The 25,886-nt window shown below is 33.5% G+C and overlaps 4 protein-coding genes across 4 annotated transcripts in view; 3 read left to right on the top strand and 1 right to left on the bottom strand.

The window, feature by feature from the left end:
• The window catches only part of LOAG_18199 (early B-cell factor 4), a gene marked incomplete at both ends in the record, with an annotated part of 9,155 nt that extends 4,569 nt beyond the window's left edge, over positions 1-4,586 (top strand). Inside the window, 6 exons of the mRNA XM_020450865.1 lie at positions 136-217; positions 914-1,031; positions 3,233-3,396; positions 3,928-4,063; positions 4,240-4,378; positions 4,475-4,586. Coding sequence (XP_020305409.1) covers positions 136-217; positions 914-1,031; positions 3,233-3,396; positions 3,928-4,063; positions 4,240-4,378; positions 4,475-4,586 — 751 coding nt within the window. The remainder of the gene's footprint in view (positions 1-135; positions 218-913; positions 1,032-3,232; positions 3,397-3,927; positions 4,064-4,239; positions 4,379-4,474) is intronic.
• A 682-nt stretch (positions 4,587-5,268) lies between these two features.
• LOAG_03224 (hypothetical protein) lies at positions 5,269-5,918 on the top strand (the record flags this gene model as incomplete). Its single annotated transcript, XM_003138761.1, has 2 exons — positions 5,269-5,431; positions 5,848-5,918. 2 exons carry the CDS (start codon positions 5,269-5,271, stop codon positions 5,916-5,918), a joined length of 234 nt encoding a protein of 77 aa, XP_003138809.1.
• Positions 5,919-9,700: 3,782 nt separating this feature from the next.
• On the top strand, positions 9,701-11,598 carry LOAG_03223 (tyrosine aminotransferase; the record flags this gene model as incomplete). Its single annotated transcript, XM_003138760.1, has 5 exons — positions 9,701-9,763; positions 9,931-10,189; positions 10,447-10,652; positions 10,797-10,919; positions 10,960-11,598. The coding sequence occupies 5 exons, from the start codon at positions 9,701-9,703 to the stop codon at positions 11,596-11,598; spliced, it is 1,290 nt and encodes a 429-aa protein (XP_003138808.1).
• A 7,054-nt stretch (positions 11,599-18,652) lies between these two features.
• LOAG_03222 (hypothetical protein) lies at positions 18,653-20,238 on the bottom strand (the record flags this gene model as incomplete). Its single annotated transcript, XM_003138759.1, has 3 exons — positions 18,653-18,751; positions 19,509-19,705; positions 20,193-20,238. The coding sequence occupies 3 exons, from the start codon at positions 20,236-20,238 to the stop codon at positions 18,653-18,655; spliced, it is 342 nt and encodes a 113-aa protein (XP_003138807.1).
• Between the last annotated feature and the right edge of the window lie 5,648 nt (positions 20,239-25,886).

Here is a 25,886-nt window from a genome sequence, read left to right as displayed (position 1 = left end):
TGAACTACATATAAAATAAAGTAACAAACTGCAATTTGGTTAAAATTTAACTTTTTCCCACACTCACCTTAAACTTATCATGCAAGGACGAATTTAACTTTCCGAATTATGAAAAACACTTTTTAAAACTTTCAGGTTCTTCTTGAAATTCTTTCTCAAATGTAATCAGAATTGTTTAAAGAATGCTGGCAATCCTCGCGACATGAGAAGGTTCCAGGTATGTGCTAAGTTCAGTTAAGATACAGAGCAATGGGAAACGTTACGGTCTTAATGAATTTCAAATCAGCTTATACTTAATTAATTTGAAAAAGCTAGGTTAAATTGAACCACTAGAAAAGCTATGCAAGTTTCAGTGGCACGCATGAAAATATTGAGAAAATGTGTATTATTTTGAAAAATCTTCAACTTATTAAGCATGCGATAGAAAGTAAGATTAATGTAGTGCTAATGAAACATATGAAACATGGAATGGAGTAAGTTAATAAAACAGGTGGTTTATTAGCGATAATTTGCATAAAGATGGAACGGTCAGTTTGTTTCGTGGTGCATTGAATTAGGATAAGCGGCATGTGCTTGCGCATTGTCACATTAAAACGACACAATCAATCAAATTTCTTCGCAGATGACCTCTCACCTCTTCCAGTCGTGCATATCATCATTTCTTCACTTTCTGCATCTGTCAGTGTTATTCGCAATTTTGTTTAAAAATTTGAAAATTCCATTCTGATATTCATCCGAGAATTAAAATTCGTAACAATCATTTCTTAACTTTAGGAATAGATTAGGGTGTAGGATTTCGTTTCCATTATGATAGACAAATTTTTAATTGGAAAAATACTTTGCAAATTCACTATCAATAAAAGACTCGAAAGAACTTCCAGCAACGATTTAAATGAGCCTCCTCATTTTCTAGGTGGTATTGGGCACAACAGCACGCGTAGATGGTCCTTTATTAGCCATATCAGATAATATGTTCGTTCACAATAATTCGAAACATGGAAGGAGAGCAAAACGTGTCGATCCATCTGAAGGTTAGGCCAATTTTATGATTAGATATTGACAAGAATGTTAATTATCTTCAATGTTACTTCAAGGCTTATTGCAAAATTTAATGAATTTTAAATCCTGCTTCACTCGTTCCTGTGAGGATTTTATAAAATTTAACTTTTACTTGAAAATGAAGTGTTGTTGGATATTTGACATGTTTAGTCGCAAGCAACGGTAAAATGGTAAAGCAATTAGAAGAGGACAGTTAAGGATGGATTGGGAGGAATAAAGGATATGAAGTGTGCTCATCATTGACAGGCTTGTGTAACTCACTGCGATACACTAGAATACCAAATTTAATTAGTGGTCGGAAGCACATAATTATGCTATTGAGATCTGCTGTTCCTTGGATGATGACTCTGAGGTATTTACCTCTTTCGGATTAACAGTAGTCTGGAAAGACTACATAATAGTATCCTTTTTCTTAAGTGTATTATTGAATTTAATTGCAAATATTTGATTGGAAAAGGGGATCACAATAAAGATTTGGATTTGTTATCATTAATTTATTGTTGGAAGTAGAGAGATGGGAATTTCCACTCATTTTGTTAATTTTTTATTGCAGTTTCCTTTTTCAATTCATCAAATTTCATCAGTTGCAAAATCTTGTAAAGTAACATCCAAACATGAAAAGTGTTTTAGCGACTTGATGTTTGTCAAAATGTTAAATATGAGCCATGCAAATGAGGGAGTCATTAATATTGTTATAATGATAGGTCTCACTTTTTTGAATGCTTTTCATTGGGGCCACAGCTGTTGTCATTTCTTCATTTATCCTATTATGACTTTCAATTCAATTTACCATCCCAAGTACCATCCATGTTTAGCTTAATTCGCATGCGGAAATTGATGAATTGGTGGGTGAGGATCGTAGTTGAAAGGGATCGTCAGAACATGTAAACTTAGCAAAGTAAGCCTCGAAACATGCCGCCAATGATAAAAAACATTTGATCGACTAAAAGCTAACTTTCTTGTCCGTTTATTGATAGCCTTTAAATGCGATGTTTTTATGAATCAGAACGGAACTTGAAGTCGATATTCCTCGGCAGTTAAAAATTACAGGCCGGAAAAGTCATCCATTGATTTCCTTAGAAAAAAAAATTCCTGAAAATATGCGACCAAAATTATTACTCTAGTTATATATATATATATATATATTCATTTATATATCAAGGAAACTGGTTGAACAATTCAATCATCCAAGCTGGGCCATTTGAAATATGCAAATGAGAAGAGAATAGTTAAAGAAAGTGAAGGATGATCCATATCTGCAGTTCTATCCGATATTACCCTGTTACCAAAAATGTGACGACCATGAAATGTTATGTTATATTTGTATATGGTTATGGATGGGAGGATATATGGATGTTAGATTGATTGTCAGACCTCATTTAGACATGGCTTCACCCATAAAATGGTGCATAAAATTTCGCAGCCAGGGTAACTTTATCTAAGTCGAAAATCTTCATCGATATGTTTCCTTCCGCACTGACAGCGAGCACTGTGAAGTGAATTATGCTTATGCAAATAAAGCATTTCCATTCAAAATACTTTTTTAAATCGAATCTCATTTTATCAATACTCACTTCGACAGCTCACCTGTCTGTTGGCTTTCAGTTGTTTTTATCAGTGAGTTGCTTGAGCAAAAAAAAAAAAAAAAAAAATGGATAAATGTCTAAGGACTACTATGACAGTTTGTAATTGAACAGCATGTATTTTCTTGGTAATTCTTGAAGTTGTCAGTAAAGCTATGCTGGAAAAAGCTATCAGTTGGGCAGCTCTTCCTATCGATTTCCTTTCCGTTACACGCATGAAAGTCTGCTACCGTAATCGTTGTCAGCTTTCAATTTGTTATCGCCTTAACGAACCTCCATATGGATTGCCATCATCTTTAGTACTGAAAATTAAGTGTTCTAAGGGCTATTACCGCTCATTTTCAAATCTTACAACTGTTTGTCATAGTGATGCTGTTGAGATTTCCTGTAACAACATAAATACTTTAAATAAAATCCCAAGTTTTCGTAAATTGAAAATCAGGCATTTACTTTACGTATCAATTTATATGCTATTGGAATAGTTGATCTTTACAACAGGTAAGTTTCCAAAATATTGTGAAATTTTTGGGAAATTAATTTCTCCAGCTTTACCACAACTAAGGAGCATCAATGCAACAATTACATTCCAGATATATCGGACTCCTCAGATGTCGCGGTAACGTCGAATCCAGTAATTAAAGCAATATGTCCCAGTGAAGGTTGGACGCAAGGTGGTACATCAATTATTATCATTGGTGAAAACTTCTTCGAGGGTCTGCAGGTTGCATTTGGACCCACTACTGTTTGGAGCGATGTTCGTGAATCTCCTTTTACCTGAATTTTAAATGAATTAACAAATAATGCTTGCAAAAATATGCATTACTTGCCATTTCTTACATTCATGCCATTCTTCTTCGAAGTAATAAACAGTCAACTGAACTGAATTTGATCCCTTCGTTTCATTTTGAAATAGAAATTCAAATAGAAATTTTGTATTTCCTATTATCGTCTATTCTTTGTACTTCAAAATCTCATCTAGCTATTTTAGCAGTCTTCTTTGTGTTTGGCAGTTTTTTTTTTCCATTTCGGAATGATCTCTTCCATTAACGATAACTATAATAACTAGCTACATGATGACCCAGTCAGAATATGTATATGTTCCAACTTAATATGTTTCAACTAGCAACTTAAAATTTATTATTTTCCGAAGATTTTGAATTTGCAAAAGTCGCAGGAACCGATGAACAACTGTTTTTTTTTCAAATATAAGGCTGGAAAAAGGTTTCTTTATTAATGGAGGATTATTTACTTACTTTTGCTTTTAACATACAACAATTTCTTACAGTCTGTGCAAATTATAACACCACATGCGATGCGTGTGACAACACCGCCCCGTCATATGCCTGGTGTTGTTGAAGTGACATTAACTTACAAATCAAAGCAACTTAATCAAGGGAATCCTGGAAGATTTGTATATATCTGTAAGTTTATTCTTTTTTTTTCAACATTAAACTTGAAATCAAAACAGTTGATGGAAAGGTTGTAAGAAAAAAAGCTCTTTCAACCTTTTTCATCCTATATAATATATTTTATAGATATAATTAAATTATTTGATTAAGATACAAACAAAAACATTAATACAGGCGAAATTTTTTAGCACTTTCGGAGCCGAGCATAGACTTCGGTTTTCAAAGACTACAAAAATTGCTGCCAAAATATCCAGGTGATCCAGAAAGGTTACCCAAAGAGCTAATATTAAAAAGAGCTGCGGAATTAGCAGAAGCACTTTATAATAGGTAATACATTTATTTTTCTTAAGCCGATTGATTTTCATTCGTTACCAATTTGAGTCCCAATTTATCTGTCAAAAATAAATATTTGATAAATTTTAGTCAGCAATTTACTTTGCCACCACCACGAACACCCGTTGATCCATTATCTCATTATGCCTCCGCATATACCGCTCAATTTGATACTAACAACGGCAAGTTTTTAAATATCTAACAAATTTCATGCAATGATTAGGATGACATGAGGTTTGTTGTACACATTTATCTTTTCCAAAAGGAAGAAATGAAATTCTGATTGTCAACAGAAATTACCACGTACAGAATTTTGATCGGAGAGAAACTTATGAAATTTTAACGAAAGAGGGGAACCAAAATTAGGTTAGAACCAAAATAGAACCAAAATGTGGAACACAACTCGGTCTCGTAACCTTAGCTATTGGATCAGGAAGTTTTCATCTCCCTGTTCTTTCTGCTATCACTGCTTACTTTGTTGTATCTATCAAATAAATGAAAGGAATGTTTTGTTCAGTGGAACATCTTTGAATAAATCCATAATAAGACTCTATCATTCGACCCACGGAGCGAAGTTATTAGTAGAGGAGACAATGACATTGAAGTATGACACATTTAGCAATGTTTGTGTTCTAAGTTCATGGGATTATATGTATAACTTGAATTACGTAATTTCATGGAAATTCATGTTCAAATTGCAGTAATTGAATTTCCTGTGAAGTCATCACTTAGATCAGAATTACTGAATCATCAGTAAGCTTCTGGAATTCTGTTTTCAGGAATAATCCAGACTTTCCAAAGTATTATCCCTCTTTGTTGTTTTCGGCAAAAACTAATTCATTGTAAAAATTTCTGAAGTTTGTCAAAATGATGAGCTATTTGTAATGCTTGCAGATTATACGCGATCTCATAACTTATCACCACGGGCACTGTCAAGCTACAGCGGTAGTGCAGTACCTCATTCCTTATCTTCAGCAGTGTATCAGGGAACTTATTCCGCATCTGTTAGTGCTTCACCAGCTGCACAGTTTCTCAATGCTCCATCTAGTGAGGCTTTTTAATTATTGAATTATTTTACGCCAATAACAAGTTAAATAAAATGAACATATCTCCACAAATACTGCTTTATCCATTCTTTTGATAAATGCTGTCACCAGTCACTGAGTTTACAACAAAATATAATAATCTTTTTTTTTTCAATAACAGTCTGTTGATAGCAGAAAAATGAGTTTTCTAAATTTTTAGTCGAGTGAAATATTATCATAATTCGAATAAAGATATGAGGAACTGGAGCAATGTGTTTTATCATTTTTTTGAAATCAACATTATTTTGATAAGATTCCTTAATTTTGCCGTACTTTACAACTTTAGAAAATAAATGTTGCAGCTACTACTTGAAATAATTTTTCACTAAAATCCTTCACCAATAACTTTTTACTTTAATTGGAAATTGAAATTTGTAGGTTTTGCACCATTTGGAGCAGTAAACCCATTTGCAGCAGCATCATTTCAAACAACAGCACGACTAACTTGAATTGATTTAACCTGTGAAGTTAGTTATCTTGAATGAATTTTCACATCATAAACATATTTATTTTACATTAATCCATGTACTTATTATAATAAATAAGCACAGATTTGAATACTTTGAAAAAAAAAATATGTTTTCCTCCAATTTAGATAAATTTTTGTGGCAACTGTTCTTCATTTTAGATCCATCAAAGGTAAAATTTAAACAATCAGAAAAAAAAAATGTTAATATATATTAAATTCGATAAATTATTGACACTTAAAGCTAATTGTATTCCTGCACTTTATTGTTTTAAAAGATAAAAATAAGTTATTGGATTATGTGTTTCGAAAGTTTTTTGGAGTGTAGGATTACATGCATCAGCATTCTATATCGATTTACTAAACTAACTTCAGCTGGTAACAATATATGACAGAAGTAACACAAGAATTCTACGATACATGAAACTTGATGTATCTGAGCTTAACATATACTGAACATGCAACTGAAACAGTGGAACAAAACTGGATGTAGTAAAGAGTTGAAATTTATTGAAACAGGTCAGATTGATGGGATAAATTTGATTATGTCTATTCATTTCATTTCAACTCTAGCATTCTTCATGCTAGGTTCATACATCTTGACGTACACCTCTTCCATTAATTACACTCCTTCGGCTAACCTTTTCTCAGCTCACTGATGTACTATAATTATCACTAAATCATCGTTCATTGTTTATTTATATGATAACTTAAGGTCGATTCTAATTGTTATATGGATCAACCATGTCAAAACTTTGATCTTATCTAATATTTCCTGTCTCTTTTCATTTACGATGAACGATATCTGATTGAACAGTAGAATCTATGAAACTCACTGGATGTTGTCATTTCTTCGGTCAAATCTCTCTAGAAAGCAATGCAAAGGAAATCGATCATTTGTCCATTAATTTTGCTTAATCGAAGTAATGAAAGAAAATTTGGTTATTATACATTTTTCAAAGTCATGCATACGTGCGAATATTTGCGATGAATGATATTCTGATTGAGCAGTACCAAGCACTTTACTCTTTCCTACCTGAAAAGGAATGAAAATAATCAAGAACTATCCATTTACGACAAAGAATGCTAGCGTTAAAACGAAGGGAATAGGGTATAATCGAATTTATCGTGTCAATCTAAGCTGATCTAATAAATTTCAACTCTATTCAATCTTCACCTTTATTCTGCTATTTCGTTTGCATGTCCAGTATATTTTAAGTCCAAATATTTACGGTCTAGCTTCACGTGTCATAGTATTCCTGCATTGCTTCTGCCGTATGCCTTGTTACCAGCTGAAGATAGTTTGATAAGTTCGAAAAAAGAAGGTAATAAATTTAAAAATTTCTAATTTAGCTTAGGTCAATTGTCAAAATGTGGAATGATTCTTGAAAATAGTAATTTATTGCTTGCATGTGCAATATTATTGTGTCATGGATGAGAAATTCTGATCAATTTTTATGAATGTTACATTTTCCGCTTCATATTTTGAAACTTCTTCTAAAGACTTTTATATAAATTTCGCTTTTTCCAAAATTTCGTACTTTTTTTAGCACTATATGTGCATGCTATTTCCGTAACTTATTTGAAATTTTTCGATTTGAGGAAAAAGTTATTGAAGAGAGTTTATTATGTTCTAATACAAATTACGGAATGTATATTTTTGCTAATTAATTGAAGAGTACATCAGTGATATCTTATAAAAGTCTTATTTTGGTATTTGTATTTGCAAATCTCGGTTCCGCAACTGGTTGATTGTTCGTCTTTTCAGCAAAGCGGGTATTCAAAGATCTTTGCTTTTTGTGGTTTTTGTAGTTTAATGTGAATTTTTTTTTATCTGGTCAATATAACGCAAATTAAAAGTGAAGGTTCTCACTGAAAAATAACGTATATATTCTTTTTTTTTTTCTTTTTGTAAGTTCATCAGAGTGTTATTAGATGTCCTTGTTGTTATAGTGATTTATCTAAATTCTAAATTGTATTTTCTTGTATTATCAAATAAATCTTTCGTGAACAATAAACAATATCGTGACTAATAAGTTTGATTGCTTGAGTGTTTTTACTGCACGGAAAGGATTTGTGAATTCATTCAAAAAAATTCCGCAAATCAATAATTTGGATGATGACGATTATCGATCTAGGATATTGATTACTATCACAAATCACTGACCGTGTTATCCAGTAATATACCTGAAAATAGAATTGAGATGAGTGACTGAAACGAAACATATCAAGATTCCATTTCACTTTCTCTCTTGATCATCTTTTCTGGTATCAATGCAATTTAGAAAGTCATACTTTGAAATAAAACAATTTAACATTTACGAAGGCTTTTTGCAATATAAAATGGATGAAATGAAAGAGAGAGAGAAAAAAAAGTGTAGATGGTAATGATGAATGAATGTGCAAGCGGTAATGTAACAAATTTTGGTGACAGCCTTTTTCAATCTGTTCCGGCAACTCCTTCGTCAATCTGTCCCTTTCATCTTTCTTTCCTTGGGTGTCTTCGATGATTTGTGGTACTCATCAAATGTGCTTCAACTATTTGATCTGTTACTATGTTACTATCAGCGCTTAACGATAGATAAGTGCTGCCTCATTTGTATCCATAGCCCTCCTCTAGCATTATTTCGTCATTCAATTAAAATTTTAGTTTGTTTGTAAATTAAAATGAAAATGTTAACCAGTCTCATGAATACTCCTCCTGTAAGCAGCAGAACTAGTTTATTGTTCTTCCCAGTTCCCGTTATATCTATATTTATCACATTTCTTTCATTCAAGATTGATGCCACATTGTGCCTACTTACCTGCCTTTTATTGCACTGTTGCACTGTTACATTTCTAAAAATGTTTCACCTATTTGCACTGCTCAATAATCCTGACGTCTCTTTCCACCGTTTCATACCTTCTAACACATTTTTTTTAAATCTGCTCCCGCCGTTTATATCTAACTTTACTGGCCAATATCCGGCAAATATCAGTAGTTTCAGGAGTTTCAGCATATCATATCTCTCGAATTATTTGGCAAACATTGGAATGACGGTCATAAAGAACTATACATACATTAGTTAGTATTCATTTAAATTTCAAAATATGAAACAAACTTGACATAATGGTAAGGGGCTAAAATTTGCATTAATATAATACACTTTCTCGCTAAAATTTGATGTATTTATTTATTCATTTTTTGGATTCCAATGACTCAAGCTTCGATACTAAAGTTATTCGCAGTAGAATTATTAAACAGAATGCATTGCGAGGCAACTTCTCTTCTTAAATGATGATGAGATGAGTTCCTTCAGTGAACATCACCGTCAGCTCTAAACATTGGAAATTTGATTGCTTCTTGCATATTGCATCCTTATGTTTTGCCTGCGTGCAGAATTATCTCCCACAAATTCCTTTACAACTCTATCACCTGTGCAGTGCAAGTCCTTCATTTCTCTCGATTTCGAATTTATTGCATCAGTGAAATGGAGAGAGTTGAATTTCCTGACGGGATAGAATAACTGAAATATTATGTATAAATTTTAATTCATAGTAAATTGCATGCAGGAATGACTGATCTTGCAAGACTGAATGTTTAGTTGAATGTGACTCATATGCGATTTGCATGAAAGAACAGTACGAAATATAAGGCCATCGCTACATAGGGACAGCCTGCTTGGTAGTTTTGCGAATTTTACATGATTCATTTTTGTTTTAGTGATGACTGCAAATAGTGTCAAGCTGTGATAATCTCATGCAAACAGTTTGCATCATCTAAAAATGGAGCAGAACGTTGATATGATCAATGACAGAAATACTAGTGATGGTAATCGACAAGCGATGGTATCTTAGTAATTATGAATTAATAATAAATTTCCGTTTTGCAGTTTTCAAATCTATTTGAATCGAACCTCTGAACTTCGAACTTTTGAAGGAGACAGCTATTTATACTGCCATTGTTCACAAGAAAAAGCATGCATACCTGAACAAATGACAAAGCAACCTTTCAGAATGAGTGTGACGAGAAAACGCTTAGTAGTGCCAACATCTGGAAGCTGCCTATGTCAGAAGTTGCCAAAAATACCCTAAATCCAATTCGACAGATTTGTGATTCTTCATTCGTGACATCTAATACGGAAAAGCCATTACTTAAATTAAACCTTGGAGATCCGACTGTTTCTGGCGCACTACCTGAATGTCCAGCTGCGATCCAGGCTATCAGTGAAGCATTGACCAGTCGTAAATACGAAGGTTATGGACCTGCCATTGGTAAGTTACTATTATCAATCATAATCAATTACTTGAATCACCCTTAATTTTAATTACCCCCAATTTTACGCTTTTAAGTTGATGCATAAATTAAAATGCTTAAATAACCTTTGAAATTTCACAAATAATATCTGACTAATTTTTGAAAATTGTTCATCAAACAGCGGAAATTGATGCCTCCTATTGAGAGCTTATTCAAATCGAATTACAACACTTCGTAAAATTCAACTTAGGCAGAGGTCTTTTTTTCATTTTAGGGATTCTAGAAGCTCGGGAAGCAATAGCCCGACACTTCACACATCCTGAAGCACCAGTTACCGCGGATTCTGTTCTGTTAACCAGCGGTTGCTCGCATGCCATTGAAATGGCTATCGAAGTGTTAGCAAATCCAGGCGATAATATACTTGTACCAGCGCCTGGCTTTTCCCTATATTCAACTCTCCTTAAATCTGCAAACGTTGAAGTGTGTTTGTTTGGAAGTTTCAAGATCAGGAGGTGACACAATTACAAAATTAATTGACGAGAAAATTTTTATTAAAGTCCTTTGAAAGTGATAAGAGAAATAAAAGAATGGATTATCATTTGATTAAAGGTGTTCACATTTTAGAGTCGTTATTACTATTTCGATATATTAAATGGCCCTCAATTGGATCTGGCTCAGTTGAAATCTTTGATTGACAACAGAACTCGTGCCATAATCATCAACAACCCTCCAAATCCAATCGGCATAGTTATCAACAAAAATCAACTGGAATCAATATTACAAATAGCCTGTGAAAAAACAAATTCCTATAATTGCTGATGAAGTTTACGGTACAATGACTTATAATGGAGCTGAATTTTACCCGATAGCAACCCTAAAACCGAAAGTACCAATACTCACTTGTGATGGTATTGCCAAACGGTATCTTTTACCAGGATGGCGACTTGGTTGGATCATTGTTCACGATCGATATGCAGCACTACAATCTGTTCGAGATGGTTTGATAGCATTAGCTCAGAAAATTGTTGGTCCTTGCGTATTGATCCAAGGTGCACTGCCACGTATCTTGCAATCAACTAATGCTAATTTTTTTCAACAGGTGAACAGTATTATTCACCGTAATGCAAGCATTGTATGCAAAAGTCTGAGCGAAGTACCAGGCTTGCAACCTCTCAGGCCTAATGGGACGATGTACATGATGGTAGGTATCGACGAGCAGATGTATGGAAGTGATCGAGCTTTCGTTCGTGATTTATTCGTAGAAGAAAATGTCATCTGTCTTCCAGGCTACGTCTTCCATTGTGCTGGTTGGTTTCGTCTGGTACTCACCTGTAGCGAGCACGACACTCATGAAGCTTGCACTCGCATTGTGCAATTTTGTTTAAGGCGATGTTCACATAGCTTGAATCATGAAACCAGTATTTGATATTTCCACTTATCACCTACTTCATTTATGATCTCCATCCTCGAATCTTATCTGCCTATCTTGTAACGCAATAATTTTAAAGTTGGACTTTTCCTAATTTTACATTACACAAGAATTAGTGTATTTGTATAGAATTATACAGAAATTCAACAATATTTGTAGGCCGATGAGGGATCATGTTGCATTTATTTGCTCACATTAAACTTTTATGTTAATCTTTCTCACTCATCTAAATCTGCTATCCATTTTTCATTCAATATATCAGCAGTGCTGGATAAATTCCAGTACTGATTACACATAATGTTTCCTGTATTGTGATAAATTATCATACTACAAACACGATCTTTGATCCCATTTGATTAGTTGGCTTTTTAATGATTACTTTACTAAGAAAGAATAGTAAATACAATCTAGATAATGGGGTTTGGCAGTTGTCATCTTTTCGCTTGCTGTTCCCCTCATTTGTGGTCTCTTTTATTTTTCTCCTTCAAATAATATGAATTGATGACGGATTGTTGTTTTATTCATAAGAAGATAGTTTTTATTTATAGGGTTGACACCTGGAATGTTTGAGGTGCATGGATTTTACTTTTCCCATAGTTTAACACTTTCATTTCATTTACAGTACAATGCGTTAGTCTTTGATGAAGTGAATATGTAAGATAGCTGAAACAATCATTTGGGGGAAAGATTTTAAATGATGACAAAATTGTTTTGCTTAAAGCAGTAAATGCCAAAAATTGATCAAATAAACAGTCCAAAACATTTCGAACTACCAATAAAGTTTTTTTCTTTTTTTCACATAGGATAAGTAATTAACTTTTTGGGCACTGAATACTAAATATCTTGAAAATGTCTTCAGACAACCTTACTCTACCTGAAATTTTAAAAAATTTTCTCATCATCAAGTCAGTTCGACTTCAAAATAATTTATTTTGGAGCAATATTGCAATAGCCAGCATCAATAAAAGTTTTTCTCTGAAATTTGTTTCCAAAAATACATTATTTAAAAATAAAAAATATGATAACAAAGAATGAGTTTTCAGTTGCCTTGCAGTAATGTTATTTAATTATTTCCCTCCTTCCGATATTTTAGCAGTTCCGGAATAAGTTTATGTTGCAAGTCGTAAAAAAAAATTTCTTTCAATTCAGATGATTCATATCAATACAAGTTTTTTTTAAAATCTTCCTGAAGTTTCTAAAGATGTACCTGTCAAATATTACCTCCAACTAATGCCATGATTTCAGCTATTCATGTCAAATTTCGCAATCATTTGCGTTTTGCAAATGTTCTAAATAGTTATTCCACATCATTTAATAGAGGAAATTCATATCGAAAAGAAAAGAAACTTAGTGATGTTTTTCATTCTCAAATGGGTAAATCGTTGAATATGAAGGAAAATTTTTATTTGCTTCTCTCAAATTCTTCACCTTTCTTTTTTTTTTCTTTTGAAAAATATAACCAGTTAATGGACAGTTATCAATAATTGATAAATTTTTGCTTCTTGCATCTTTTTCTCTCTCTCCTTCTTCCTACCTTTCTCTTCCCCCGCCTATTATCAACGATGTTTTAATTTTCAGTCTTTGGTTACAAGTGGCATTTTTAAAATAAATGTTATTTTGCAAAAACTACTTTTTAAGATAATCATTTGTCCAAAGAAGATTTGTTCCAAATGTAAAGAAGTTTGCATTTCCACTAGTGAGCGACATTATGAATTGCTTTTACAAGAATTACTCCTTGGAAATGGAAATCATTCTCGAGTACATTGTATCCAACATTCCCTCCTGTTGTTGCTCTTCTAATTAATAATATTTATAGAAGCATTCTGCTAAAACTCTTTTGTATCAAGATTTTTGGCATTTACCCAATTTGATTGTCGGAAATTTTTTTGGGAATAAAATTTGTAAATACATGAAATCGATAAATGGCACGATATCATCAGATCACCAACATTTCATTTAAATCATTCTTGATGTTACATTTGCTGTATTCCCTAAAATTTTCCTAATTCTTGCAATGAAATTAACTTTCAACATGCGCATCCTTCCATTAATTCCTAATGTTGCTGAACCAGAGTGTGGATAGAAGAAGCTAAGGAAGAAGGGAGCAACGCTGTAGGAATTTTGGAATTACTTGAATTAATCAATACCGCATTATTTTGAATCGAAATTAATAGTTCTTAGTAAAGTAGTAACATAATTCTTGAGATGACAAAGTTGAGTTGAAGTCATTTGGATAGTTTGAAAATGCACTGACCAATCAATCTACACTGATCAAAAATCAAGTCAGTGAATTGTGGGGATCATTTCAGATATATGTGTCTGCAAAGGTAAAATGAAACTACTACTTTTTTTTTCTCCTTCCTTTTGTTCCATCAACATAGCCTTGATGATCTGATGATAGGGAACAACGGTAAGTAGAGATACTTTTTAGTTTGAAGCAATTCAGAAAAGTGTTCAAATGGAAAATGGAATGGTTGGATTCTTTGGATATGAGAAGTATGTAAGATACCGTATGAAAGCAAGTCACACTGGTTATGTGTGAAAGCCTGGAAAGCGGTATTGATCCTTGATTAGATTGGAATATACAATGATTTTTTGTTAGAGTTGAGTATACAAATTTGCAATTAATTTATATTTCAAATGAGATCAAACTCACAGATGAAGCCAAGAGGGAGGATAAAATGATGTATCCATTCCCAGAGCCAAAAAAAGAGTGGTGGAATAAAATGCACTTTGTTGTGTAGCCGAATATAGCGAAAATTCATAACATCGGGATGAAGGAGAAAAAAATAGTCAATACCTTAAGTTCGACAATAAGCTAGAGGGGTAAGTCATAGTTCGTTGTTTTAAAAATGAATTTCAAAGGTAGAGGCATAAGATATGAAGCAGAGTAGCAAAATGAGGCGAACTTTAAAGTTAGAAGTCTGAAAAGTGATTTCTGTATCATCGGTCGACTGAAAGTGTTTAGTGGCAAAGGAGCATCATGGATGGAAAGTATGAGGCGGTGAAAGAATATGAAATAGAAAACATGTTACTCGGCAGTAAGTGTGAACTATGCTGTGCATCACACAAGAAATATTACATCTCATATCCATGCAATCAGAAGATCCAGGAAGAAGAGGGAGAAAGGGTAATGATAAATAATGTAGTTCGATAACGATCAAACGAAAATGTTTGTAAGGAATAAGCTGAACAACGAACTACAAGTATGAACTAGCCGTGTTTGTTTTGCAACTTCTCTTTTATTTTGAATACCATTATCGGAATTAGCACTGTCGCGAGGAAATGACATGTTGATAGGAAAAGGGATGAGTTGTGGTGGAACATTAGAACGGGGGATGATTCGACCGAGAATTTGAGTGAAAGTCAAATAAAAGCGGATATAACAGCAGCGTCAATTTATTTGAGAAAAAAGTTTATCACGTGATCACGTTTGAACAACCTATTTCATAATTACAATCATCTGATCCAGCTAGTCATGTTTGATGTGATTCAGATGTGCTTCAAAGTGGCGAAGATCCGCTCATGGTTGAAGAAAAGAAAACGGTGAACTCATACAGATATCGGAAGAGACATTGTTATATAATAATCATTTCGTAATTTTGGATGTGATATTTTGATTACATTTAAAAATATCAGAGAAGCATTTGGCATAGAAAAGCGCTTTTTACCGCCACTTGTTTTTTTTTTTTTTTTGATCCAAGAACTAATGTTTCACTTTTGTTATTCGTTTGAACTTATAAAGTATAACGGCCTTGAAGATGGTTTATCAATGTCCATTGATTGTCAATGTTCTTTGCATTTCTCGACGAACTACTACAGAATTACCATGCAATTTATCAACTTCCCCTTTGATCATTGTTTTCTCTTTCTCTCGTATATCCAGAGTTGATTACCGATATTTGATTTAACGAAGAAAATCAATAAATTTCATCTCCAATTTGGTGCTACTTTAGCCCTGTAATGATAAATTCAGTACTGTTATAATTTGTTATTGGAAGTTTGTCGTCGTAACGTCAATATCATTCAGAAAAAAAGGAAAAAAAAGTTATAGATGGTCATTCTATCGTATTTAAAGATTGTTGTAACATTATTTAGTTTAATTTGATGTTCTTTTTCAGGAAGTTTTGTTTGTGCGAATAATTTCTTGATGATGAAAGCAACAAGATATTATCAAATGCAAAAATTAGTATGTATCATTGAGCGAGTTAGTTATGTGTAAGGAGTAATCTCTTCTATAAATCTTATCTGTAAAAAATGAGGAAGGGAATAACGACCTATGGAAAAATGACCGCTTCTATCATCACTTATTGCATGTCATAGCATATGTGAAATGCTAATATCGTTGATTGCTAATTTGCTGATCATTTTAGTGCTTCCAATAGAAACGTGTGGTGATAGGAAAAGGATTTCCGTGTAGAATATAGATATTCGGTACGGAAAAAGATGAAGCAAAAAAATGGGTATTGTTTTATTCTAGGGTTATATACTTCCTGTAAGCTTTATTTTATAAGTGAAAGTAAGGTGATTTAAAAGGTCTGATGGCATTATTTAGAATAATTCAAAGTATTAAATGAGAGTACGCATGTTAGTGAAATTCGCCTGCTATCTTCAGATTTATAATTAGTCACAGTTTTAGGACGTTCTATAAAAAATATACGACGTAATACGTTGAATTAGTCAAGTGGAGGGAACACATTTCACAAAGATTGAACTTTTCGTGATTTTGGACCAAAAGACATCTCCTCGTTCCGTTGAAGCTGAAATGTTGTCCAGCTCACAAAATACCCGGACTTCATTACCAGGTTACTGCAAAGGATTTGTCGTAAAAATGTGTGAATTGCCTCATCTTCAAATGTCGGCCTGTGGTGCTAATGAGGATGGTCGTTCGTTATTTCAGTTCGACTTTCATCCTTTCAGATTAATTTTTGCTGGTTCGATCTTTATCAGCAAAATTGGTTTACTTGCTTTAGTTCATCAGAAAATGTAGCATAAATTTAAACTAAATCCATCTTTAATTCTGGCCAAGTAAATTATTAAGATGGCATATCAAAATTTATTTTTGTGAAATTCAATCCCTCACATTATAATAGTTTGTCATTTTCATTCGTAATATTTTTGTGAGAATCACTGGAATTGAACAATTTGAATGTGTTTTCATGTGAGAAAATCTGGGAGTACAATTTCGTTCCAAAATTTTACTTTGTATTCACCAGAGTTTGGTACTCGCGCTCGTCTGCATCTGCTCATATTAAATGCAATCAATTTATTGTATGAGACAGTCTATTCATACTGGTATCTTATAAAATCCATAAGTCAAAATATTCATCAAAATATCATCCTCTCCTGGATTATTTTTGATTCCACATACTTATCTTATCGTTTGGATCAATTTCGCTTTTTAAATGACTATTTTCTAATATTTTGCATTTTCAAAATATTTTCATTCCATGAACTCGAGTGAGTTGCTTTTACGTTTAATATGTTTCGAAGTTGTTGGATTGACATTTTTTTTGCATTTCAAAATTCCGGGTTTTTTTTTTTTTTTTTTTTTTGGAGGGGGAGGAAAAATGAAATTCATGCTCGAAGTTATCGAGTAATTGTTATAATTGACTAGCAAAAAATGTACGTTTTATGGACAGATGGCTTCTGATGATTAAGGGAATTTATAAATCACGTAACAACATTTAGGATATGAACGGCTCAAACGTAACGTATGCTTTTTGCAGCAGGAAAAATTGTTGGAAAACTAACAAATTTTGAAGTTACCGATAGTCTTCAAGACGCACTTAGTTTTAAGAGATCCAAAATGGTTTTCTGTCCCTCTTAACAGGAATTGTTTCATCATTTTGAATTAATTACCCTACTACATCTAACTGTTCATTAACGTTCATCAGAAAATGGGAAATTATGATAATCGCTGGTATGGAATAATGAAATGAACATGATAAATATCATAGGGATACTTTAATAAATGTAATTATACGTTAGGTGATATACACATTACGGTATTACTCATTCTCAAACCAATTGTTGTTCATTAAAAATGTTTGTTTATGTTTGTTTTGTTTATGTTTTGTTTTTGAAAATGTTTGTTTGCCATTTTTGTTTCAAAATGATCGGTTGGAAAAGTTTTTCCCACGCAAGGATGTTTTCTTCTTTCGCTATAACATAATATCCTAATAAAGATTTTGGAATTTGTGGAGAAAGGCTTCAGCATTAATCAAAATATATTCAAGCATTATTAATGTTTACAGGAATATGTAAAATAAAATGAAATGTACTTCTGTTGCTGTTTTTTTTTCTTTCATTTCCTCACTATCCGCTTAGATAAGAGCCTATTCAAGTTCGTTTTAACAAGTTATTTCAAACTTAATTTAGTTTCCATCTGTTTGATAACACTCAAAGCAATTCTTAGCTATGACATTTTAAAAATCTCATTGTCGAGTATTCGAAAACAAAACTGTTTTCTGACTAATCTTTCTTTCCCACTTTCTCTTCCTGAAATTTTTTTCATTGGGAAGGAGCCAGATTCGTTCTGGTCGTTTTCTCTAAAGCTTTGGCCATAAACTTCTCCACATTATTTTTTTCACTTTTTTTTTCCATTTTTAAAACATTTTTAGAGTTTATCCCTGCATTTCTTCTGCAACGAATATAAAAGATTGATACTGTGGGATGAATTATTGCAAATTCTTTTACCTGGAAAATGATGATTGACATTGGTAATTGTCAGTTGATTTGATTGACTACTTAGTTATTGGCATCTCCGTTAGCAACAGTTTACATTTAAAATAATTATATTATTACTACCGAAACATTGTGTTTCGAGAAAGACTGAAATAACACAAGTACCATTCCGTAACAGTTTCCAAGTCTGTTGATGTGGTCAATTTACAGAATAGTACTTGTGCTTTTTGTATTTAATATATGTTCGGTTTTTTTTTTTTTTTTTTGTGCTTTTGTTGCCAACGCTACTTTAGACTAAATGTTGGTGCTGCCAGGAACGACAATTCTTCAACTTGATAGCCGATTTTTGGAATAACAACTGCAGTCAGAACCAGTGTATTGGAATGTCAAATGACAAATTATCTTTAAAATTGTCCGTTGTATTATGTACTGTGACATCACACAGATCGAATCGAGATATTGACTGAAGCGAAAGAATGGGATGACATTGGCCTACGTGGCTTGAAGATGGAATATAGGTCGGTTGATGAATTGTAAGAACATCTTAGTTAGAAAGCACTTCTGTACATAAAAAAAAAAAAAAAACACATTTTCTTGGCTTGAATTGGAGAAGGCTTTAGGAAATGTTGCTTGGATTTTTTCCTGCATCTCTTTTGGATTTTTCTCCCGTTTTGAAATTTTGAAATTATTCTTTAGAGACATAGTTCCAGTACAATATTGTTTTCCGAAGTAAAGCTCAGAAGACTCATCTAATGTTGGGCTACATTGTCGTAATTGAAATAAAATCTTAATGAGCAGTCATCTCGATTGTATTTTGACGGTGATCATCGTTTCGAATGCGGCATATGGTTGCATATCTAAGATGAAATGGCTTCAGATTCTAAGCTTATTCATTAGTTGTGGTTTAGGCATGAACTAGAATATGTCTATCTCTGATAGTTTGAAATTAGCCTAGCTTTCCTGGGCACAACCGCTTACTTTCTGTTCTTGGATTATGGTGCTTGTTTCCGTCATAAAGAGCTTGTTTTTTCGCCTATCAGTAGTTATTTTTAACTATTTATTGAATTTTTAACTGTGTATATGCATGCATGTACCATATATATATATATATATATATATATCCTACTGAAGAATTACACACGGAATCACCATCGATAGATCGAAAGTTGTCATGATGTACTTTTGTTGACCTTCAGATCATGCTCAAATCAGTGAGTTACCTCGATGAAGATAATAAGAGAATTATTGATGGGGGTGAATTTCAAACGGGAAAGATTGCTTCGTATTGACGATGTTTGCATACTACAGTAAACAATGTATTTTACTCCTTTGTCTTCTTCTGTAACTTCCTTGCATGTCTTTCGTCCTTTGTTACCTTCATGACCCTTCAGTTTGTCTTTTCTATTGTCTAATTTTGCTGAATGGACTCTTAGGCTTTGCGTAGAACATTATGTAACTTAAGTAAAAACATCAGACCATTGACTGCTGACAACAGAGATCATTTTTTACAAACGCAAAAGTAGGAAAACTCTTGAGTTTTATTCGAAATATCCGATAGCCATTGAAGCCAAGTTCGAGATGATAGGGGTATTGAGACTTTTTCTCGTCTTACTGTCACAAGCTCAGACTGAGTATCACCCGGAAATTTGGTTATTAATAACATTTGTATGTTTTGCTTCGGGTGCAAATGCTTCAAGACTCACTTGAAAGTACTCGCAGTGAATGTCGTTGAACGTTTTGATGAGCAACAAAGGAACTTAAAAGAATTGAAGAGGCATAGATTGATGATACAGAGCTATGAGTGATAAATAAATGTGCCGATGACGAATTCGATTTATGATCGCTTCGAGTTCCACTTTGTTGTCTCACGTGAGAGGCATTATATTATCGGCGGTAGAATTGACCTTTTTCTGTTGTTTGCTCCTTGCAATTCTTGCCTTCATTTTTCATCCGTCATTTAAATGCATTCCTGTATTACCGGATGAAGTGCGCCATCACATCATTCACCAAAATCAATTCAAAATTACGAACAACAAATGTACTCGAAAATCGAACTACAAATTACGTTTAAATTTTTTGTAAATACCATCGATTTGCGATACTATTGGATCATTGTTAATTGAGTAATTTCTTTATGTACTATTTATAGAATTATTTGGTCCAAATGAATTTTCGGAATGTGAGTAACAAACATAAACGATCCTGAGGTCGAATTCTGCAAAATACAGTTAATAATTTGTTGCTGAAAACAAAATAACTCATCGAAAGCATTATAAAGCAAAGATTGGTTGGGATTATTTGTTGGCCGAAGTGTTAATTTCAGGTTGAATCTATAAGATAGTTTAAAAGTAATACATTAATTAGGCGCTTACCTACCGATCCCAATCGAGAAGCTTACTTATCCAGTGTGTTATTCATTCTCCGTATTCTTATCCTGCTCTGCTTCCTCTCCTTCTAGTGCAAACAAAATATGCATTATTTCTCTTCCCGATTGTTTCAGTTATTCGTGATCTAAAATGATAACAGTGAATGTTTAATCTGTCCATTGTTATTAGTTCATAATCTGTTTTTATATATCCCATGTAACTGCATGTCGATCGTTTAATTAATCAAGAGTTAAACTTGCCGTATTCGGTCATCATCATTGCCATCAGACTGGTCTAGTTTATCAGTAGCTTTTTATGCTAACGAATGGGACTGGAGCAGTTGTTTTAAAGTGAGAGAAATATGCTGTGTACAATATGCTATTCGGCATTTTGGCAATAGGTGATACATTCGCAAAGTGCAAATGTCACGAATATACAGAGTAAAGTGAATGAAGAAGGAGTATTGCGCAAGTTGTACCAATTAATTAATCAAAGCAGCTTGATATAATTTGAACTTCCGTTTCATTTCTCGGGACAATTTTCTAAAGACACACAAACGGATGCCTCTATGTATGGTACTACCAGACAGACTTAAACATTTTCGTAGGCATCGTAAATTCTTTGCAACATCTTCTTCTACGCAAACAACCGATAGGGATGAACAGTAGTATATCTCCATAATACACAGTTAACAATAACTAGACCATTATCATATACTTCTTGTATTTTACTGTCAGACTGTACGATATTTCTCGAGAATCACAATGCAGTAAGTTTTTCGGAAAGTATCAATGTGCTTCTTTAACCACAATGAAAGATTTCGGTGAATGATAATAGTAGTAATGCCACTTTATCAGGTTAGCATAATGCTCGTCACCTCTCAAAACATTAGAAAGTATAGGTAAATTAGGATATTTGAATCTTTTAGAAATGAAACAACTGCTGATTGCTCTTTCCATTGTGAAACATGAACAGGTTGCAAAAACTTTTTATCAAAAAGTTAAAAAAGTTCAAGTTATTGAATCTGTCATCAGTTAACAAGTGACATATTTGCGATATAAGTGCAGTTGATATTGAGGTGATACGCCATAGCACATTATCTCAGTGCAGTTTCCAATATCGATATGGTGATGATAGGACAATCATTTTCAAGGTCACTGCGGTTTTAAATGGTAAGCAACAATAGGTGACGTCATTTCTGTCAGAATTCATGAAATTAACCCTTTCTCTAACCTGCTGGAAGAACAGAGGTAATTATGAGCGGTCGCAATAATCTACCTGATCTTTTGACTCCTTTACCTACATCTACTTACTTATCTACTTAACCCTTTACCATAAATTTGACCCTCCAATAAAACTAATAAACCTCTGAATGCTTCCACCACTCCCTCGCCTTCCCGTCCCATACTATTCTTTTGCCCTTTGATATTGCGCTCTTTCCTTTGGTTAATGGATGTGTTTCTCAGATGCCCCTCAAATATCGAGAAAGGAAAAGAAGTAAAATACAATGTAATAAAAATTAACCTTTTTTGAGAGTTCTTGTTGGAATAAACTAAAAAGATAGCAGAAGGAACAGCTAAGAATTCTTGTGAAATTAATGAGCATATCAGTTAGTTAGTCAATCGATCAATCAATCGGTCAGCCAGTTAATGATCCATACAACAGGTTAGTGTTGTAATTAGTTAGCTAATCATAAGAAATTAGTTAGTGGAGGAGAAAAAAAAAACATAGCAGAAGGGAAAAAAATCAAAACATGATAGGAGAAAGAAAAAAGAGACGAAAAATTTGGCTTGCTAAAAAAATGAAGAAATAATTGATATTGGCTAACATGAATGCATTTCATGTGCATCTCTGAAACCCGTTTAACTGCATTCCATCTCAATCTCATCGTTCTCTTCCAATAATAACATATATGCACATTCAACGTATACACCACAACTAATAATGACAGAATAATCATATTGCACAAACATAACCTACTCATTGTTCTTACTTATTATATAAGGTTATTAGTATTTTTATGGCAAGATATTAGTTAATAATCACTTTATGTTATTACAAAAGGCATTGGTTTGGTTGGGTCAGGTAATTAACAAGTGATCATCGACTATATATTAGTTAGAAATTGAAAATTTTTGAACATTTTATTTAGGAATTCTCAATATCTATTTTTAAATGTAAAAAGTGATTGCTCCTTCTGTAAAACTGTTCGGTCACAATTTAAGAAGTTTTGGCAATTTAATGGCTTCAGGTGAGTGATTTTGCCTTGTAATAGTAAATTTATTTCACGATTATCCAGACCAGTTTTGGGGAAATTCCTTTTTTTCTCTGTTTTTTCATAGTTAATGTCTTCTTCTAAGGTCTGATAGCATGGATATTAGGAATGGGAATGTTACGTCTAATGTCATTCACTTGTCAAAGGGATATCCAAAAGGCATGTATGTATCTTTGAATTAAAGAAGTTGGACGGTTTCCGCTCACTTCTCAATTTCTTTCATCGTCATCATAGTGGTGAGAAGAGTTGGTTGAAAATAGCAGAGATTATGAGAGAGGAAAAGGATGTTGGATACTTATATCGATGATGTTCTTATGATTTGAAGCAGCTTGTGATTTCCTAATCAAAAAAAGGGAAAAAACTGGCTCACCAATGGCACAAATTCGGGCAGTGGCCAAGTTGGACAGATAGCCTAGAATGATGTGCTGTGCTGTGCTGTGCAAAGTCTATGTAAAAGGTGCAAGTAAGATATGTATGTCAAGGAGAAGCTCTTCATTGTAAACTGGTTACCAAATCATTTCTGCTTGCTCTTGTTTAAATTCCATCGAACTGTGTACTACATGTATACATATATATATATTTATATTTATATACGTGTGTGTATATATGTGTATGTATGTATGTATATAGATTTGTGTATGTTTTTTCGGGCACAACATTTCTAGATATTGTCACTAAGTAGAGACACAAGACAAGGCATTCATCGACATTGTCACTATCCGAAGTCATCGATGATCGTGGTCGTTCGTAATTTTTTTGTGAGTGAATGAGCGCAATCTTTGATGCCTTATTTCGGAGCCAGCATTATATCACATTTTTGCTGTTCTCTTGTTTTGCAATGTTCATTGGTTTCATTTTTCATATCTGAAAACTTTCTAATATGTAAAGAGGTCCTTTTTAAATAATAATTTAATATGTCCTTGCATTTTCCAATTTGGCTTTTAAAACGGGTCGAGTTGGTTTTGATCTCCAAATGCCAATTGGTTGACCGCAATTTTATAGAATTTCTGAAATACTGATTATACGTTGTTGTCCATGTTACCTCTTGATAAATAACATCTTTGGTGCAGCAGCATGCCAAATATAGGTGTGTGTGTGTGTGTGTGTCTATGGGTGTTGTGTGTGTGTGACATTGTATATTTGTGCTTTATGCATTTCTCTTAAAAAATAAAAATAAATAAAAATGGCAACGTCGGATAGAAGATGAGCACGTGACTCAATCAACTGTTATGCCATACCTGTAAGGTGTGAGGTATATAGAGAGGAAGAAAATTGGCTGCACATATAAAAAGCGCATAAGTAACTTTTCCATAAGACCGATAATCATCAATTCATCACTATCTTAAAGAGGCCTAGAGCAAGTTATCAGCTTTTGAAAAGTTAAAGCTAAGGTTCCAAAGCTTTCTTAAATTACAAACATGCACATGAAAACAGCGATTGCATATGCACTGCAAAATGACAGCTAGAGAAACCGAGGGAATTATGCAGAACTTCTTCATAACATTTCAGAAGCTAACACGAATGCTTCCAAAATTCATGAAGTGTTAGATCCCTATCTTTCCAGATAAACTGAAGAAAATATATGGGTCGATTGTTTGATATACTTGTGTCCTACATAAGTATGTATGTGAAGTTGACGAATGCAGACATACGATAATCTGTTACAGTGTCCTCATTATGCAAGTTGTCATTTTTATCTTATTAAAGTCTCGTTCTCTTAGGGTGTAACAACACTGTCAGGTTAACGTTACAACTGATAGGAATGAAGGAAGCAACATTTTTGCTGTAATTGTTATCGCTGGAAATAGCAAGTTTGAGCCCACGTTGCGCTTCGAAGCTTTCCCTCCCGCCCACTTTCCTTTACTCTCTTCAGTTCACTGATGACTTCCATCCTTTTAAAACCCCAACTTTTCTCTCTTTCACTCGTTGCAAGTTTCATTTGCAAAACTTTAATTGATTAAGTAGTTCCTGCACTCACGAAAAATGTGCATATTTTGCTATGTTCTTCGCAGTCAACAACCCATTCCAATTTCATTTGTTAAAGTGTGTAAGTAACAAAATCGTAATAAATGACAATGATTTATATCAGTGGATTACCTGTTGTTTGCAGTGAAAATTGAACTACCTTCAATTTGGAGATACCTTCAAAGTACATATTAAGAAGCATCACAACAGGTGATCTTCGAATTTATGGTCTTAGAAGATACAATTAGTCGTTGCACGTGACTTCAATAATGAAGAAATAGTGACATGTGCACTGAAGGTGAACTGAGTCAAACATTCACTCCATTTGACATACGTCATTCAGTCCCTTCATTAGTTTAAATCAATTCAAACCATCCTTTCAACTTTCCTTCAGCTTAAATCCTCAGAAACCTGAACGGCTGTGATAGAAATGACAACACACACACACACACACACACACACACACACACATACACACATACACATACACACACACATGCAAACACACAGACACACACACACACGCACACACACACACATGCACGCACACTTTCGCATTTAAAAACAGATCCGAGAAGGTTTGAGAAACGAACAGCATGGCTGTTGGATGAGGTACTTCCCACTCCCTCTCATCTACTTATAGCCCAGATCAGCTCCACTCAACGCATATCTTCTTATTTTCCTCTTTTTTTTCGAAATTTCCAATTAATTTCATATATTTCTTGGAAATTCATGGTCTTTCAGTGTCATAACATATGTGACTGTTTCACCTGGATGGTGTCAGTGTCTGTGTCTTATTTGAGCAGCCTATCTTGAAAGGATGGGCACTGATTTCCATTAATCAGAAAACTAAAAAGCCTTACATGTACACTTCTCCTCTCTCTGATCAATGTCATTTATCATCCATCCACCCACCTTCCCATTTGAGTAGGTTAATGAGGCTGCTGGTAGCACAAACGGCTTACACCACTTGCCCAATTCCGACGGTGATA

The sequence above is a fragment of the Loa loa genome, assembly GCF_000183805.2.
Source record: "Loa loa unplaced genomic scaffold supercont3.223, whole genome shotgun sequence".
Classification (NCBI taxonomy): Eukaryota; Metazoa; Nematoda; class Chromadorea; order Rhabditida; family Onchocercidae; genus Loa; species Loa loa.
This window is presented reverse-complemented; position numbering and strand designations above follow the sequence as displayed.